At 50.2% G+C, this 16010-nt stretch overlaps 1 protein-coding gene across 1 annotated transcript in view; it reads right to left on the reverse strand.

Moving 5' to 3' along the window:
• Nucleotides 1-16010, reverse strand: part of RNF165 (ring finger protein 165) — a 46878-nt gene that overhangs the window by 13032 nt on the left and 17836 nt on the right. The window contains exons 5-10 of the mRNA XM_010842034.1: nt 13874-13989; nt 13420-13549; nt 10773-10920; nt 6403-6718; nt 4695-4805; nt 115-244 (exon numbers count right to left, since the gene is read on the reverse strand). Coding sequence (XP_010840336.1) covers nt 115-244; nt 4695-4805; nt 6403-6718; nt 10773-10920; nt 13420-13549; nt 13874-13989 — 951 coding nt within the window. The remainder of the gene's footprint in view (nt 1-114; nt 245-4694; nt 4806-6402; nt 6719-10772; nt 10921-13419; nt 13550-13873; nt 13990-16010) is intronic.

A 16010-nucleotide genomic window follows, 5' to 3' on the forward strand; every position in this document is an offset into this window, starting at 1 on the left:
GGGCGTAGGGCACAGAGGCGCGGGTCACAGGGGCACAGAGCCGCAGACCTCAGCCCGCCACTGGCACCAACGGGCGGCAGAGGACTCAGTCGCCTGGCAAAGCCTCTCACTCACCATCTGCGTGGAGGAGGAGTTTCGGGGGAAATGGTGCATTCGAAGAGTTGCTAGGTAATGCTGATAGTGCTGAGGGACGGGTCGCACCTGGAACTGAGCAGAGCTCAAGCCGGCGTCCACACTGAGATCCCTGCAGGGACAGGGCCACAGTGAGGCACAGGGGGTTCAGCTGTCAGGTGCAAACGGACCCCAGACACCAAGCCCATGGAGCAGAATCAGGGTCACGAACTGCTGCAGAGGCAAGGGACCCAGTCTCGCCTAGTCCATCCCCTCTTTATGACGAGGAGAACCTAGACTCGGAGGAGGAAGGGCTCTTCGAGATCTGAAGGAACTAGAATATTCTGAGCCTCATACTACTTGGGACTAGTGCACAAATCTCCTTCCCAAGGCAAAGTCCATTCCTAAGAGAAATGCTGAAAGAGGAATCCAAATAAGCCAGACACATACAGAGCAAAGGAAAGACAGGTCCAGATAAAGTGGAGGGGTCAGAGGCCACGCGTTTACCACTTTAAGAAAATAACAGGAGAGGGACCTGCAGCCTTGGGGCAGGAAACTCTCCTGAACCACTGCCCCCATTCTTAACCATGCAGGAAATTCACTTCACTTAGTAATCAATCAGTTAATACTGAAAAGGAACCAGGGTTTCTTGAAAAAATGGCTAAGTTTAATGGCCAAATAATGACTCAGTTTCAGTACCAAAAAAAACGAGTACCAAAAAAATGTGCGAAATGAGATTGAAACATCTTGTCATAATTGAAAGCAAGGAAGTCATCAAGGTCAGGTCAAAAGAATTCAGGAACCATCTCAAAGAGGCCCCCACTGGCAGAGTTTGGACATTTTGCATCAATGAGTATAACCGCAGTAGGTTTAAATACATCAAATAGGTTCAAATCCATGAGCGTGAAATGATGCTCAAGCAAATTGGTCCCCTTTGAGGTATGCTAGGGAACCAATGCTTCACTTTGAAAACTAATAAATACAGGAGAAGAACCAAACATTTATCCTGTCTTTCCTCTATTAACTGTACTTCAGGGTAACCAAATCATGATGAAGGGAAATTGCTCTTTATGAAAGTTTTCTGTGTAATAAATGAATAAGGAATGATTGAATTACTTGTCACCTTCTCACGTCCCCTAAAGAAATAAAGGATCTGGGGGAAGATCATCAATTACTATTAAAATCACATAGGAGAGTCAACCAGTTTTCGGCTGGAAGAACCCAGCATCTCCTCTGAAGTGTTTTTACCAGAAATTGCGAGTTGAAGCTGAACCTGCTCAGCTTGCAACCTGAGTGCCAGGGTGTAGGGAATACAGCAAACCAAAGAGCACCTGAGCAAATGCAATTTGTTTAAAACATGAGGAACATGACAGGAATTTCTGCTTCCCTCTGTGATGTCTAAACAGTGTGATGTAAATATATTCCTATATTTCCTCCATCAGTTCAGTTCAGTTCAGTAGCTCAGTCGTGTCTGACTCTTTGCAACCCCATGGACTGCAGCAAGCCAGGCTTCCCTGTCCATCACCAACTCCTGGAGCTTACTCAAACTCATGTCCATTGAGTCGGTGATGCCATCCAACCATCTCATCCTCTGTCATCCCCTTCTCCTCCCACCTTCAATCTTTCCCAGCATCAGAATCTTTTCCAAGGAGTTAGTTCTTTGCATCAGGTGGCCAAATCCCGGATCCCTGGAACAACTCCTGATGAGTCTGCCCCCTTGGGAAATGAGGTAACTCTTGGAGTTGGTTGGAAGTAAACCTAGAAATTCTCTGAGTCCAACCCCTCATTTTTGCAGGCGCAGCACAGGCCTGAAGAAGGGCAGTGCCCGATCCACGGCCGTGGGCTAGCCAGTCTGGGACTCCAGGGTTTCTGACCCTCACCTGGGCTCATCCTATGACCTGCCTCGACAAAAGGAGTTCCATGGGGCACCTCATGGGCAGAAACTCGGACTCAGCAGCTGCCCAGAGGTCCCAGCAGATTCACAGCTGCAGAGAGATGTTCAGGGAATTCTACCAAAAGCAAAGCCCCAAGGAACTGAGAACAGAGTTGCTCCAATTCCGAGAGTGCTGACTAGAGAAGCAAAAGACATCTTCAGCCTCAGATGAGCTGAGCGATTTGCCCAGAGTGGGCCTGGGTGGGCTCTGGGATCCCCTTTTACCTCATCAAAAATCTGATCCAAAACCCAGGATCCCCTAACAGCTGCCTGCAGGGGAAGGAAGCCAGGAGGCTCTCATCTCCATGTCCCCTCTCTACCTGTCCCAGGTGCCCGAGTAGGGCTAGGACGAGGTGGTGGAGTGGCCTGCAGTGGGCGCAGAGATGGAACCATGAACCACGACTGAGTCAGAGGAGCATGATGAGAATGGAGACACTGGAGCGGAGCATGAAGTTGGGCTCAAGTTACCAGGCCTGGGCCAGAAAGCGGAGCTTCATGGGGGGATTTATCCCCCAGGGCCTGCTGCCCCCACACACTCTCAAGGCCGGGGTGCTCAACTGAGAGCAGCTAGGTGGGTAGGGCTGAAATCACCTAAATTTCAGGGAAAGGCCAGTCAGCCTCAGGCTTGGGGCTGGAACAGGCTCTGGGGGCCAGATCCTGGAATGATCAGGGGAGAATTCAGTGATTCCTAATGGTTCTTTAAAGGAAAGGGGCGGGGGGCCTGGGTCCAGGCACACTCCTCCCTCCCCCTTCCCAGGGGTCCTCGAAGAGCGAAGAGCGTGAGAGCGGCCCCTCCTCTAATGCATTTCTTGTCATCTAATTTCCAGAACCTTGCATCTCCTGGCAGAAGAGACCTCCCTGGAAAAGAGTGGGGGCGGGTATGTAAAGGCCCTTGTCACCACTAGGCTGGCCCTTGCTGGAGCAGAGCTCATTACAGGGAGGAGAGGGGGGGGCCTCCTGCTTGGGAAGTGGGGACAGGACAGGCAGAAAGGCCCAAGCTGGCCCTGGGCACAGGGCCCTCCCAGCCTCTCAGGGCCCCAGTCTCTCCCAGTCCTTGGGGCAGGCAGGGGTCAGGAATGCAGAGCAACAGAAATTTGAGGAGGACAGGAGATTTAAAGCCAGCAGGCTTACCGGCACACCACCCTCCTCCTGACATCTCTGCAGCATCACCCTCACCTGTCCCTTCCCACTTGCCACGTGGGACCCCGTGTGTATATTCAGATCCCTCAGCCACACACAAGGACCCTGGCTGCTCTGTGTGCTGAAGTGAATCAAATTGAATTGACTTGCCTGCTGAGGGACAGAATTTCATCCAAACAACAATTAAATCTTCCTAATTTGAATCTGCTAATTAGAAAGAGGCTGGGCTGAAGCTGGCTGTGGTACAATCTCTTAAGGAAGCGTTAAATCTATCAGAGAAAACTTGAGAACTAGCGAGGGCTGGAGACGATGGAACCTGTGAAAACAACCCTCTCCTGCACCTAAAGGCACATTTAATTTCCAATCAACCAGAACTGCCCCTCAGAACCGTTCCTGGGTGTCCAGTCCTGGTCACGTTTCCAAAGCAACCTTTGCCCATGAAAGTTAGACAGATTAAATGGCTGAGTAATGACACTACTGTATGTCTGTTTTATAAATAGTCCATTCCCTTTCGTTGAGGTTTTTTTGTTTTTACATTCTTTTAAAGAAAAAATATTTTTTTAACCTCAAAGTTGCAAGAACAGCACCAAAAAATTCCTGGTTATCCTTCATTCAGATTCCCCAAATGTTAAAGTTTTACTACTTCACTGAATTTCTTTTTCCTTCTCTCTCCAAATTCATCTATCCATACCCACCTACTTATACATACCCATACACAGTTCCCCGTGGATTTTTTTTCTAAACTATTTAAAAGTAAGTTGCAGGCAGGATACCCTTTACCTCTAAGTACTTTAGTGAACTGCACATCTTTTTTTTCAAGTGTTCGAGTGTTTGGACCTGACCCTAGGTTAGGTAGGTCAGCCCTCCCTGAGCTAGAACCTGTGAGTAGGGTGGGACCAAGGACCCAAAACCAAGCAGTACTGCATCTCAGGGCAAGAAAGACCTCTGTCCTGAGCTCAAGAGATTGTGGGAAGACTTTACAAGGCCCCACTGCCTACAAAGACCCCTCAACCAAGCCCTGAACCTCTCCCCAGGCAGTCTCCCCAGGCCTTGCCTCCAACCTAGCTGGTTCTATCTCCCTGAGCCTCTTTTGCATGGCTGGCATGCCCTGGTACTTCTCTCTGGACTCCTCAAGGCCCACCTCCTCCAGGAAGCCTTCCCTGACCATCATGCTAGCTCCTGAGACTCTCCTATCTGCCCTCCTACCAAGGACTATTGGTTCACAACACTCCCAGGACTTGGGAAATGTGTTGCATCCCTGTCAGCTCCTCCCAGGCAGAACCACAAGAACTGAGCCCCAGGTTGGCACATGGTGGTGCTTAGCCACACCTGAGCTTGCTGCCAGAACTAGGGCCCTGGGGGCCCCTCTGGCTCCGAAGGTGGCTGGGGACAAGGCAAAAGCTGGGGCTTGAAAACTAGAACTCCTGCATCATTGATGGAAGGAAACAGGAGCTCCAAGGATCAGGCAACACCCTCCTCTCTCCCTCCCCCAGGGGCCCTAAAGACTCACCAGTCAGTGCCCTCAGCCAAATACCTGGGCTGAGGTGTCTGTAGTTGGTGGCCGAAGTCGAAGCTGGGGTGGAGGCGGTGGGGATGGACAGACACGCGCTCCTGACTCCGCCTGCACCGGAAGGGAAGGAGGACCCAGGCGTCAGGGCAGCCCTGGGACAGCCCAGCTTGCAAGAGCACTGAGCCCCCGGTGGCCCCCACCCATGCCTACATATGGAGCAGCGGCCTTCAGCCCTCTTCCCAAGCTCCAAGGAAGCTTCCTGGGCAGCAGCTCATAACTCAGACATTCCCGCTGTCTGTGGGCTGCCCACTACACCAAGGCCGCTTACTGCTGCTGGCCTGCTATCTCACCCAGGCTCTCTACCTCCTTTGCTCCTTCTCCTTCTACTCCCCTCTGTCCTTGGTGGGTTGTATTCAGGACACACAGACCTGCCTCCTGTAGCATCTCCCACGTCTATGCACCCATACCCTCTGCTGCCATCATGCTCTTCTCTTCTCCTCCACCCTTCTCCACACTCTTCCCAGTTTACAGGGCCCAGGACTAGGCCTCCTCCAGGAAGGCCTCCCAGAACACTCCAGATCATGGTGACCTCTCCTTCCTCTGACCTCCTACAATACTTACCTTCTGTCCCAGGTACCCCAGCCTCTATAGATATGAACACTTAGGGCCTTAAAGATCATCATGTCCAGAGGTGCTCAAAGTATGCTCCAACGACCCCTGGCAGTCCCTGTGACCCTTTCACAGCGTTTCTGAGGTCAAAATGATTTTCATGATAATACTCTCATGTATTTGCTTTTTCACTCTCATTCTCTCACAAGTGAACAACAGAATTTTCTAGAAACTACATGACATGTGATTCAGCTACAGTTTGAGTGCAGAAGCAGACTTGAGAATACAGCTATCTTCTATTGAGCCAGGCGTTAAAGAGATTTGCAAATATATAATTGTTAAAAATCACTCTTTTTACTGCATTATATATAGCTATCTTTTGAAAAACGTTATTGGCATTAATATAACTTTGTTATTGTCATTTTAAATGAATTAATAAGTATTTAAATATTTTCATTTTAAATTCCTAATAGGGTAAGTATCAATAGTCATAATAAACAAAAGTTTGCTATAGTCCTCAATAATTTTTAAGAGAGTAAAATGTCCTGAGACAAAAATGTTAGAGAAACACTTATCTTGTACAACTCCTCTTAACACTTGAGACTCAGAGAGGTACAGTGACTTGCCCAAGGTCCCACGGTCAGCTTGGCCCCCTTTGATTAGTACTGTCTCTTTTAATTTTGCAATTGTTTCACTGTTGGTCTCTCCAACCACATGATGGGCTCTTTGTGGGCAGGGTTGACCCAGGGCATCCCTTAGGGACCTCCAGTGTTAGAATCAGGTGACCGTGAAGTTTGAGAGGGTGCGAGGGGTCCCCTAGTCTGGTCTCCCACACTATGCAAAAGTCCACCGTGACCATCCTAGCCCAGCTACCAGGGCCATGTGACAAGGACACACACTAGCAACAGAGGGAACCGGTGTCAGGTTAAAGCCATGCTCACTACCCGGAATGAATGCCTCTAACCAGAGCAAAAGCTGCTTCCTACAGGGAGACTCCTTTGGTGACTGACGGCGGGCCAAGCCTGGCAGGGTGGAAACCAGGGGTCGCGCCCCGGGCCCCGCCCCGGCCCCGCCCCCCTCGCCCACGTGGCGCACACACCTGGGGTGCGAGACGAGCCGGCGGTGCTGGGCTTCCAGGAGCTGCTGCTGCAGGAGGTATTGCTGGTGCAGGGCCTGAGGTAGGAAGGAGGGACCTGTGACGTCCTGGAACTGCAGGGTGGGCAGCGGGGTCAGCGACTGGTGCAGGGCGCCGCTGTGCTGGTGGGCCGGGGCCATGTGGGCGCTGAGGCCCGGCTGCGACTGTACGGGGTGGGCCAGGGGGAAGTCGGGAGCGAGCTGCTGCGGCTGCGGGGGGCCCAGGTGGAAGTGCCGGCAGGAGGTAGCGTGAGGAAGCTGAGACCTTTGAAAGGGGGCACCTGGAGAAGCAATGACAAAGACCCCATGAGGACGAGCCCTGCTACCCTCCCCAAGGGTCTCATCTCCCCCTACGCGCAACCTGCAGCCCCTGAAACTCAAAACCTTCATTAGAACCCAACAGTGTCATTATTTTTATATACAAATGACCATCAGTGCTGCCTGGTAAAGGCTCAGTGCAGAAGGTGTTGGAGGCAGGAGGCATATTTTGTTTAATAAATAGATAAGCATTCTCTTTTAAATTAACACACTAGTTAAAGGAATTTTAAGGTCCCAGGAGACAGTTTGGCTTTCTTGAATTTCTCCCAGGCAACTTTATTGATCCTGCTACTGCTAAGTCGCTTCAGTCGTGTCCGACTCTGTGCGACCCCATAGACGGCAGCCAACCAGGCTCCCCCATCCCCGGGATTCTCCAGGCAAGAACACTGGAGTGGGCTGCCATTTCCTTCTCCAATGTAAGAAAGTGAAAAGTGAAAGTGAAGTCGCTCAGTCATGTCCGACTCTTCACGACCCCATGGACTGCAGCCTACCAGGCTCCTTCACCCATGGGATTTTCCAGGCAAGAGTACTGGAGTGGGCTGCCATTGCCTTCTGCTTACTGATCCTACTACCTTTTAAATAGATGCCTAGAGGAACAGCCTGCAATGCAGGAGACCCAAGTTTGGTCCCTGGGTTGGGAAGATCCCCTCAAGAAGGAAATGGATACCCACTCCAGTATTCTTGCCTGAGAAGTCCCAAGGGCAGAGGAGCCCAGTGGACTACAGTCCATGGGGTTGCAAAGAGTAGGACACAACTGAGCAACCAACACACACACACACACACACACACGAGAAAATATAGTCCAGCCTAGTCAAGGTCTGAAGCCTTGGCTGGCCAGGACCCAGCCTGCAGAGAGCCCAAATTTCTGAGAAAACAAGTTGTTTTCCATGCAATTTTAATAAAAAACCTAATCACACAAAATTTTAAGTATAATTAATTTGTTGTAATATCGTGATTTTTTTAAAAGCAAAAATTTCCAGCAATAAGCCAGGCTCACGCTTTATTTAATCTAGTCTCCACCACCTTCTAAATAAAATTGACCTTGATGATGGGAAAGTCTTGCAACTTCTCCATAAGCAGAGATCCAGCTCTCAGCACTGGAGTCCTTTAATAAGGAAGGAAATAGACTTGACGCCTCAGGAAGCTTTAAAGAGGCTTCCTGTTAAATGTGGCAGGTTCAACACATATCTGTTCCTTCCCAAACCCCACTGAAATGAGAGCAAAGGAATAAAGAGAAAATAAACAGACAAGGACAGGGAGAACAGGAGGCGTGACATCAGCAGGAAACAAATGTCAACAGATTTTTGGAAGACAGAAGCAGATGGAGGAATTGCAGAGCTGAGAAATTGGAAACAAAGTCCCCAATGAAGGTATGGACTTCCCTGTAGCTCAAACGGTAAAGAATCTGCCTGCAATGCAGGAGACCAGGGTTCAATCCCTGGGTCTGGAAGATCCTCTGGAGAAGGAAAGGGCAGTCCACTCAGTATTCTTGCCTGGAGAATCCCATGGGCAGCGAAGCCTGGCAGATAGTCTGTGGGGTCACAAAGACTTGGACACGACTGAGCAGTTAAACACACACACAATGAAGGTGCAGTCAATGAGAAATGGATAAATCTTGCCGCACACGTGGAACGGTGTGGAGTTGGAGGTGGTGACTCCTTGGGAAGGCGGGAGAAATGGTGGTGCTGAGAATGGGGAGGCTGGTTGCCAACCTGTATGAGGAGCAGTTCTTCCCTTTCCAGTGCAGTGACTGTCCCTCCCTCGCCCTGGCATTTGGCAGGGAAACTGAGCCAGAAAGGCCACAATAGCGGAGGACCGGGATGCAGCACTGCACTCCGACAGCGGGGTTAAGTGAAAGTCTACACATGCAACTTTGGAAACCTCTGTTCCCTTCTGGCACTTGGTTCCGTGGATGCTGCCCTCGTGTGCCCTTCTACTCCCCCCCACACCCCACGGCTCCAGGCTGGAAACTGGCCCCAGGAAGAGCTTGACAGATCCTTCTGGTTGGGCTGCTAAGTTGCTGCTAAGTCGCTTCAGTCATGTCCGACTCAGTGTGACCCCAGAGACGGCAGCCCACCAGGCTCCCCCGTCCCTGGGATTCTCCAGGCAAGAACACTGGAGTGGGTTGCCATTTCCTTCTCCAATGCAGGAAAGTGAAAAGTGAAAGTGAAGTCGCTCAGTCGTGTCCGACTCCTAGTGACCCCATGGACTGCAGCCTAACAGGCTCCTCCATCCATGGGATTTTGGTTGGAAGTACCTAATAAAATGGCAGAGTCCTCAGCTGGCCACTGCATAATAAAGCCACAAGTCGAAAGGTCCACGCATAGACACAGAGCGTCTGGAAGTTTTGGTGACCTACTCTTCAATGTGAACAGACAGCCAAGGATGGCTAGTCTCTTGAGGAAAAGTGAAAAGAGAGAGAGAATATACTAAATTAAAAAAAAAAAGAAAACTCAGAGAAACAGAAGTAATGCAGGGATCCAAAAAAGAAAAAAAAGACCAATAAACTTCAAAACGTTTAAATTAATATCCTCAGAAAAAATAAGATATCGTGTCCATGAAACAACTGTAAGCTCCTTTAAAAGGAGCAATGAGGAGACAAAAGAGCGCTTGGAATTTAAAAATTATAAGAGGTGAACTCTGAAATTTAGCAGAAGGGTTGGAAGATGATACTGGATAATTTCCCAGGAAGCAAAACAAGAAAACAAGGAGATGAGGAGAAAGATGCCAAAGTTGAAGGGTTCAGTCAAAAGAGCCCACAGTTTTTCTAGTAAGAGAAAAAAATGGAGAAAATTCTGGAAAAAAGTATTTTTAAAATTTCCCAGAACTGAAGGTCAGCTTCTAGATAGAAAAGGTCCTCTGAGTGCCCAGCAAAATGTGGTGGGGATGGGGAGACCCATACAGTGAGGCGTCTCACAAGGAAACCCCCAAGCACTGGGGGCAAAGAGATGATTCACACCTTCCAGAGAGAAGGCACAGCAGTCCCATTAGAAGGTCAGGAAGCAGGACAGCACCAGATTTTTCAACAGCAATGTCAGAAGCTTGAAAACAGTGGAGCAACTGCCTTCAAGGTACTGCAGAGATGGGGGAGGGGGAGATTTTCAATCTAGAATTTGTGTCCAGCTGAACTTAATCAGGCATGAGACTAGAACAAGACTGTTTTCAAACATGCAAAAAAAAATTAAACTTCTCTGCACCCTTTCTCAAAGAGGTACTGATGCAAACCAGGAGAAAGGAGAAAAGAAATAGGGGGTGACACCTGGAAGAGAGGGTGTTTCCCAAGCACACAGCTGTACGGTAACTCCAGCAACCATTTCAAGGGGGGCAGGAGGGAGGGTGCACTGAAGGTATCTTGGGGGTAGATAAAAAATATAGGATTACCTTTAGGTTTGGCCACAATAAAATAATACTTGAAGAAATTTTCTAATTTTATAGAGCATTTGTAAGAATTTATAAAACTGTCATAGAAAGCAGACAATTATTACCTCTGGGAAGGGAAAATATTGTTCAGAAAGTGTAATTATTGTGTACTACTTGGTTCAGCAGTGAACAATCTCTATATATTAATAATGCAATAAGCATTAATAAACTATTTTAGAACAGAAAAAAACATTTATTCCATAATAAGAAGAAAATTGACAATGTCAAAATTGAAAAATCAACAAATAGCATTTATTTAGAATTTATTTAGAATTTATATTTATAAGAATTTATTTAGAAATTTACTTGGTAATTTATGTATTTCAGGAAGTAAATACTTAAAGAAGATCTGGGAGTGTTGAGATTCTAGTGGTGGGGCTGGGGTGGGGAGGGTGAAGGGCAGACAATCCCTGTTTTACTAAATGTGTCTTGTACTGGAGTTATTGTCTTTGTAAATGACATGCATGTCACTGATAGGTTTTTAAAAATTTTTTTAATAAATATTTTTAAAACAAAATGGAACTAAAATGTATTTCTGGCTCACTGAAAGTAAGCCAGAAAAGAATTATCTGGAAGCTTAACTCCCACAAGCATTACAGATCAGTAGGCCTCCCTGCCTGGTGAATTCTGGCTTCCAGGAGTCCAGGGCTGTGGCCTGAGCAAGCTGGCTCTGGCTTCCTCCTTCTCCCTCACCACCATCTATCATCAACACAACTGTAAAAAATGGAGGAGAAGGCCCGCGCAACTAAAGGAAAGAGGGCAAGAGAGGAATGGAGAGCTGTCGAAACTAACGAAGTGAAAGACAGCCAGGACTGAGGAGGAAAGGAATGGGGTGACAAAAACAAAGAATATTGTGAAGACTCCAATCCACCACTGTCTGTTCAGTTACAACGTAAGCCATATATGTAACCATAGACTTTCTAGTATCCACCTTTAAAGAAGTCAAAAGAGACAGGTGAATGTAATTTTAATAATATATGTTGTATAACTCAGTATATCCAAAATGTTACTATTTCAACATATACTCAATATAAACATTTATTGAGGGACTTTCCTGGTGGCCCAGTGGTTAAGAATCTACCCGCAAATGCAGGAGACATGGGTTCGGTCCCTGGTCCGGGAAGATTCCACATGCAGGGCCATGCAGGGCCAAGCCTGTGCTTCACGACTTCTGAAGCCCACGTGCTCTCCGCATATTGCAGTGAAGACCCAGCACAGCCTAAATAAATAAATGAAATTACTTTTTTTAAAGTATTGGGATATTTTACATTTTTTTTCATACTAAGTCTTCAAAATCCAGTGTACACCTAACGCAGTACATCTTGACCGCTTGCAGTTAGCAGCTTCCATGTTGGACAGTGCAGCTCTAAAGACCAGCTCCACACACAGAGCAAAGCATTTTAGCCAAGTTTGCTAACGTGTCTGGCCCCCCTGGCTTGCTGGTGAGATTCACACACCTTAACCTGATTGTCCAGCTCCATCCTCCTGATCCCCACCACCCCCACCAAACCCTCCACCATCATCCACACTGGACCACTCGAATCTCTAGACATCCACATTCCCACTCCGGGGCCACTGATCACGCTGGTGGCTGCCTTCCCCACCTTTAAAGGTCATATCACGACAACTCAGAAAATGCCTCTAGTGCCCACCAGCCCCCGGGGACACCTTCCTCCTCTGTGTTCCTATAGAAGGCCCTGTCGCTACCACTTCCTTGGCACCTGGCAGTAGCTACCTTGGGCTGTGACTTCATGCCTGCCAACCCCAGCTGGCCAAGCTTCGTGTCTCACTGTTTCTGGATCCCGACACGCCTTCCTGGAGCTGGTGCTCAGTGAATAGCTGGTTGACTGACTGCTGGAGGGACTGCCGTGCTGAGGCCAGTTGAAGGCAAACTGATATGAAATTGAGAGGGAAGGAAGGTGGCCAATAGGGCTGGGGTGAGCTCTCGGTCTTAAAGCTGCAGCGCCTGGGGGATGGTCAGGCTGAGTGGGCTGGCATCCTCCACCTCAGGCACTGGTGGAGTCTCTCCCATCACAGGGAACAGCAGCTGCCTTCCTCCCACAGTCCCCTCCTGCCATGAGGGTGCCCACCCTGCGAGGTGGGGAGCTTTTCAGATTCCTGTGGAGGCCCCTTAGGAAGAAGACAGGCCACCACCCCAGCCTGGAGAGGTTTCCGATGTACTGGGCAGTGAACACGGCTGCCTTCTCTCCTGGATGGACAGCAAAAGTGAACCAAAGTATATAGGTCCTGGATTGTTTCAGGCAATTTCTACATGCACAAGTCCTTTGACCTCTGTTCTGGGACTCTGTGCCCCTCTCCCCTTTCACCTCCATCCCCAGAGGGCTCTCAGTCACAGCCGCCCTACTCAGAAAGTAGATAAAGGCAGGAGACACCCATTCTGGGGCCCCAGCCTCTCCCCAGCCTGTGTCCTGTACCATCTATGAAAGCAGCAGATAGCAGCTGCTGTATGTGGGCTCTAAGAGCAGAGGAGTGAAGTTCTTAGGGTACACAATTTGGGCCCCTGGCAAGCCAACGATCAGTGACATCTGAATAACTCTTACATCCCACAATGCCCCCATCAATAGACAACCTGCAATTTTTCCCATTAGAGTTACTCCTTTGGGTTAAAGAAATAATCTCCAGATGTCCTTGACTATACTGTCCATTTATCTTATTTCCCCAGGGCTGAAATGACAGCAGTTGGAAGATTCATCGTGAATGAAATAACATGATTAGGGAGTCGGGGGGAAAAGAGGGGTTACATTTTTTTTTAAGTACCACATTAAAGGAACACAGCAAAGTATAAGACACACAGTAGTTTCAGAAATGTGAAAAGAAACATGTGCATCGTAGAATTCTGGAAACTGGTGCTCTTGGGTCCCTCTGAGAGCTAGCTGGGAGCACCTTCAAACAGGGGTGTTCCCCAGGGCGAGGCTGGGATGGGCAGGCCACCATGCGGGCCTTGCCCAGTGGCCACCTGGCACACACAGGCACCCCACAAGAGCTGGTGTTTGATCCGTGCCTCGTGGGCGGGGAGCCAAAAAGGCTGGCAGCTGGAGAGTGCGTGGATCAGAGGACAAGCCCCATGGGGAGGGGAAGGTGAAGGAGAAGCGGAGGATGTTAGGGCCACGGGCTGTGGGCCAGGTGGGTGGAGAAGACAGTGACAGAGCTCTCACATCTCTGGAAGGTTCATTGACACTCATCTGGTAAGTGACAGAGTGGAGACTTGAGCTGAGGCCTTTACTGAAAGGCAGCGAGGAGGGTGGAGCCCGGGAATCAGGAAGCTTGATAAAGTAAGAGGCCCTTCCGAGGAGGAGAGCAGGGCAGAAACAAGGCCCGACACCCAGAGCATCCTCTGGGCCAGGCCCGGTTTCCTGGGGACAATGGAACAGGGGCAAGGGGGCAGAGGAGGCTAATTGGGAGCTGAGAGGAGCCAGGCTGAGAAGTCAGGAAGCCAGGGACAGCAGTGGAGACAGCAGAGCAGTGTGGCCAGCCGGGCTTCTCCAGAGCAGGCAGCGTCCTGCGCTGGAGGGATGTTCTAGCTGAATTCTCACCTGCACCAGCTTGATCTCAAGGAAAAGGGGCTTTCAGCCTCCAGAGCCCAGAGCTGTGGGGCACTGTCTTCAAATCCTCAGACCAAGAAGGAAGGGAAGGAGCAAGCAGTGTGGAGACAGCCACCAGAGGGGCCCACTGCCCACCCCATGGCTCCGGGGATAACCGCCTCCTGCCGGTAGAGACCTCGGGGACGAGGCCACAGGCCCCCGGCCAGCCAGGCCAAACGTCCCCCACTTCTCTCGCGGATGGGTGCAGGACCCTGGGAGAAAAGGATGGAACCAAACCCTCCTGGGTCTCCAGGGAAGCTGGCATCCCCCCCTCCCCAGGCCAGTTCTAGGGCCCCAGGTTCCTGTTGTCCTCGGGTCACTGACCCGCCTCACTCTCCCTCAGAAATGGAGGCAGCACAGGAAGGCAGCGCCCACAGAAGAGTCGGAGGGGAGGGGAGGGTCAAAGAGGCCCCCTCCCACAGACCCTGGGATGGAGGGATGGAGACCAGCTGGCCAGCAGGCCCGGGAGGCTTCCCCTTGTCTCTGCTGAGTGCTTCTTGAAGCCAGGTCTGGAGCCAGAGTCTGCTCCTCTCTGAAAAGCCAAGCTCTCAAGTAGCAAAGAAAATCGGTCTTTTGAAAGTAGATTTCTGCCCCCAAGCAGCCAGGAGGAAGGCCTCTGGTACCGAAGAGGCTTTCAGAGCCAGGCAGAGTTACCCCGTGGAGGGGCCCAGTCGTAGGGCCAGGGTGCCTTCCCTCGCTGTCAGACCTGCAGGGACAGTCCACCTCTCCGGGCCTCAGACTGTGACCCACAATGATGACACCCCATCCTACACGCTTGCTAATGTTTCTCAGCTGTGGGGTAGGGGCACGGCAGGCATCTTCTGGCTCAGCCTCTCTCTGACTCGTGGGGGACCCCGGGGCAGTCACAACACTCAGTTCACAAGGTCTGCCATCCCACCTCCTGCTGGGAAAAGCCTGTGTGTTCTGTGCCATGTCCGGCACCAGAAGTGAGCTCGAAGCGGTGAGAGGCAATAGTCAACCAGCGCTCACTTTCAAAATCCATCTTCCAGTGGCTGCTGTGTCATTCTAAAGCCAGTTTTGAGCAATCCATCCCTTGCAAACACCCTTTCTGGCCTTTCTCTCTCTCTCTCTCTGCTCCCCGTGACCTTCTCTCTTACCTCTCCCGGACCCCCAGGGGACTTGCCTGACCCCTGACCCCATACCCTACCTCCCAAGACTGTCTGCATTCTGTCAGCATTAAACACCCAAGGCAAATGTTAACTCTGGGATAGAACCTCCTGTTGGGTTTGTGGCACTGGCTTTCACACTTTGCGTTTCCTTTCTGCACAAATTTTATCTCTAATAATCGGCTGTAAAGTGAGTGATTTCAGGACAAATACCATACAGTAAGTGTCCTTTGTTCTTAGAAGGATTTACGAAACTTACAAGAGGGAAGGGAGAGAAAATGAGAGACAGGGAATGAAAATCAGGGAAGTGGGAAGAAGAGAAGGAAAGAAAGAAGAGAAAGACTTTCATTATCTTAGAAAAGTTCACTATTAGTTTATTAGCTAGTAAGGAAATACAAGGGCTTCCGTGGTGGCTCAGATAGTAAAGAATCTGCCTGCAATGCAGGAGACCCAGGTTTGATCCCTGAGTTGGGAAGATCCCCTGGAGGAGGCATGGCAACCCACTCCAGTATTCTTGCCTGGGAAATCCCATGGACAGAGGAGCCTGGCGTGCTACAGTCCACAGGGTAGCAAAGAGACAATTGAGCAAATAACACACACATGCGTGCGTGCACGCGCGCGCACACACACACAAGGAAATACACAACTGCAGGGAATCCTTGAATATTTGAGTTAAATGAGGCTCAGAGACCACACAGCCTTTGTTCTACAAGATGAGGATCTCGAGGAGGCTGGAAAAGGGGGACGGCTTTTCCAAGTGCTTTCAGGTAGTTATGGCTGAGTTGGGACTGGAGTCCAGGCCTCTGAGTCCCTGTGTGGTGTGTTCCACCCTGTGCTGCACTTCAGAGTGCCCTCACCCAGCACCAGCTCCTCATGTGCCCACACCAGTCCATACGCAGTGCCCAGGAGCCGCAGTGCCCAGGCCCTGGTGGTCTCCCTGCCCCTCCCCCTCCCCATCCCCATCCTAAGCCTCCCCCAGGAGGAAGCCTTTCCTTCCGAAGGGAGTAACTGGGAGGTGACAAGGACCAGCAGCTGGTGCCCGTGGGAGCAGTCTGAATCTCTGCTGTGACAGATGCTGAGGAGTGGCTGTGGTGGCTGACATTGCT

The sequence above is a fragment of the Bison bison genome, unplaced genomic scaffold, assembly GCF_000754665.1.
Source record: "Bison bison bison isolate TAMUID 2011002044 unplaced genomic scaffold, Bison_UMD1.0 scf7180017864170, whole genome shotgun sequence".
In the NCBI taxonomy this organism is placed as follows: domain Eukaryota; kingdom Metazoa; phylum Chordata; class Mammalia; order Artiodactyla; family Bovidae; genus Bison; species Bison bison.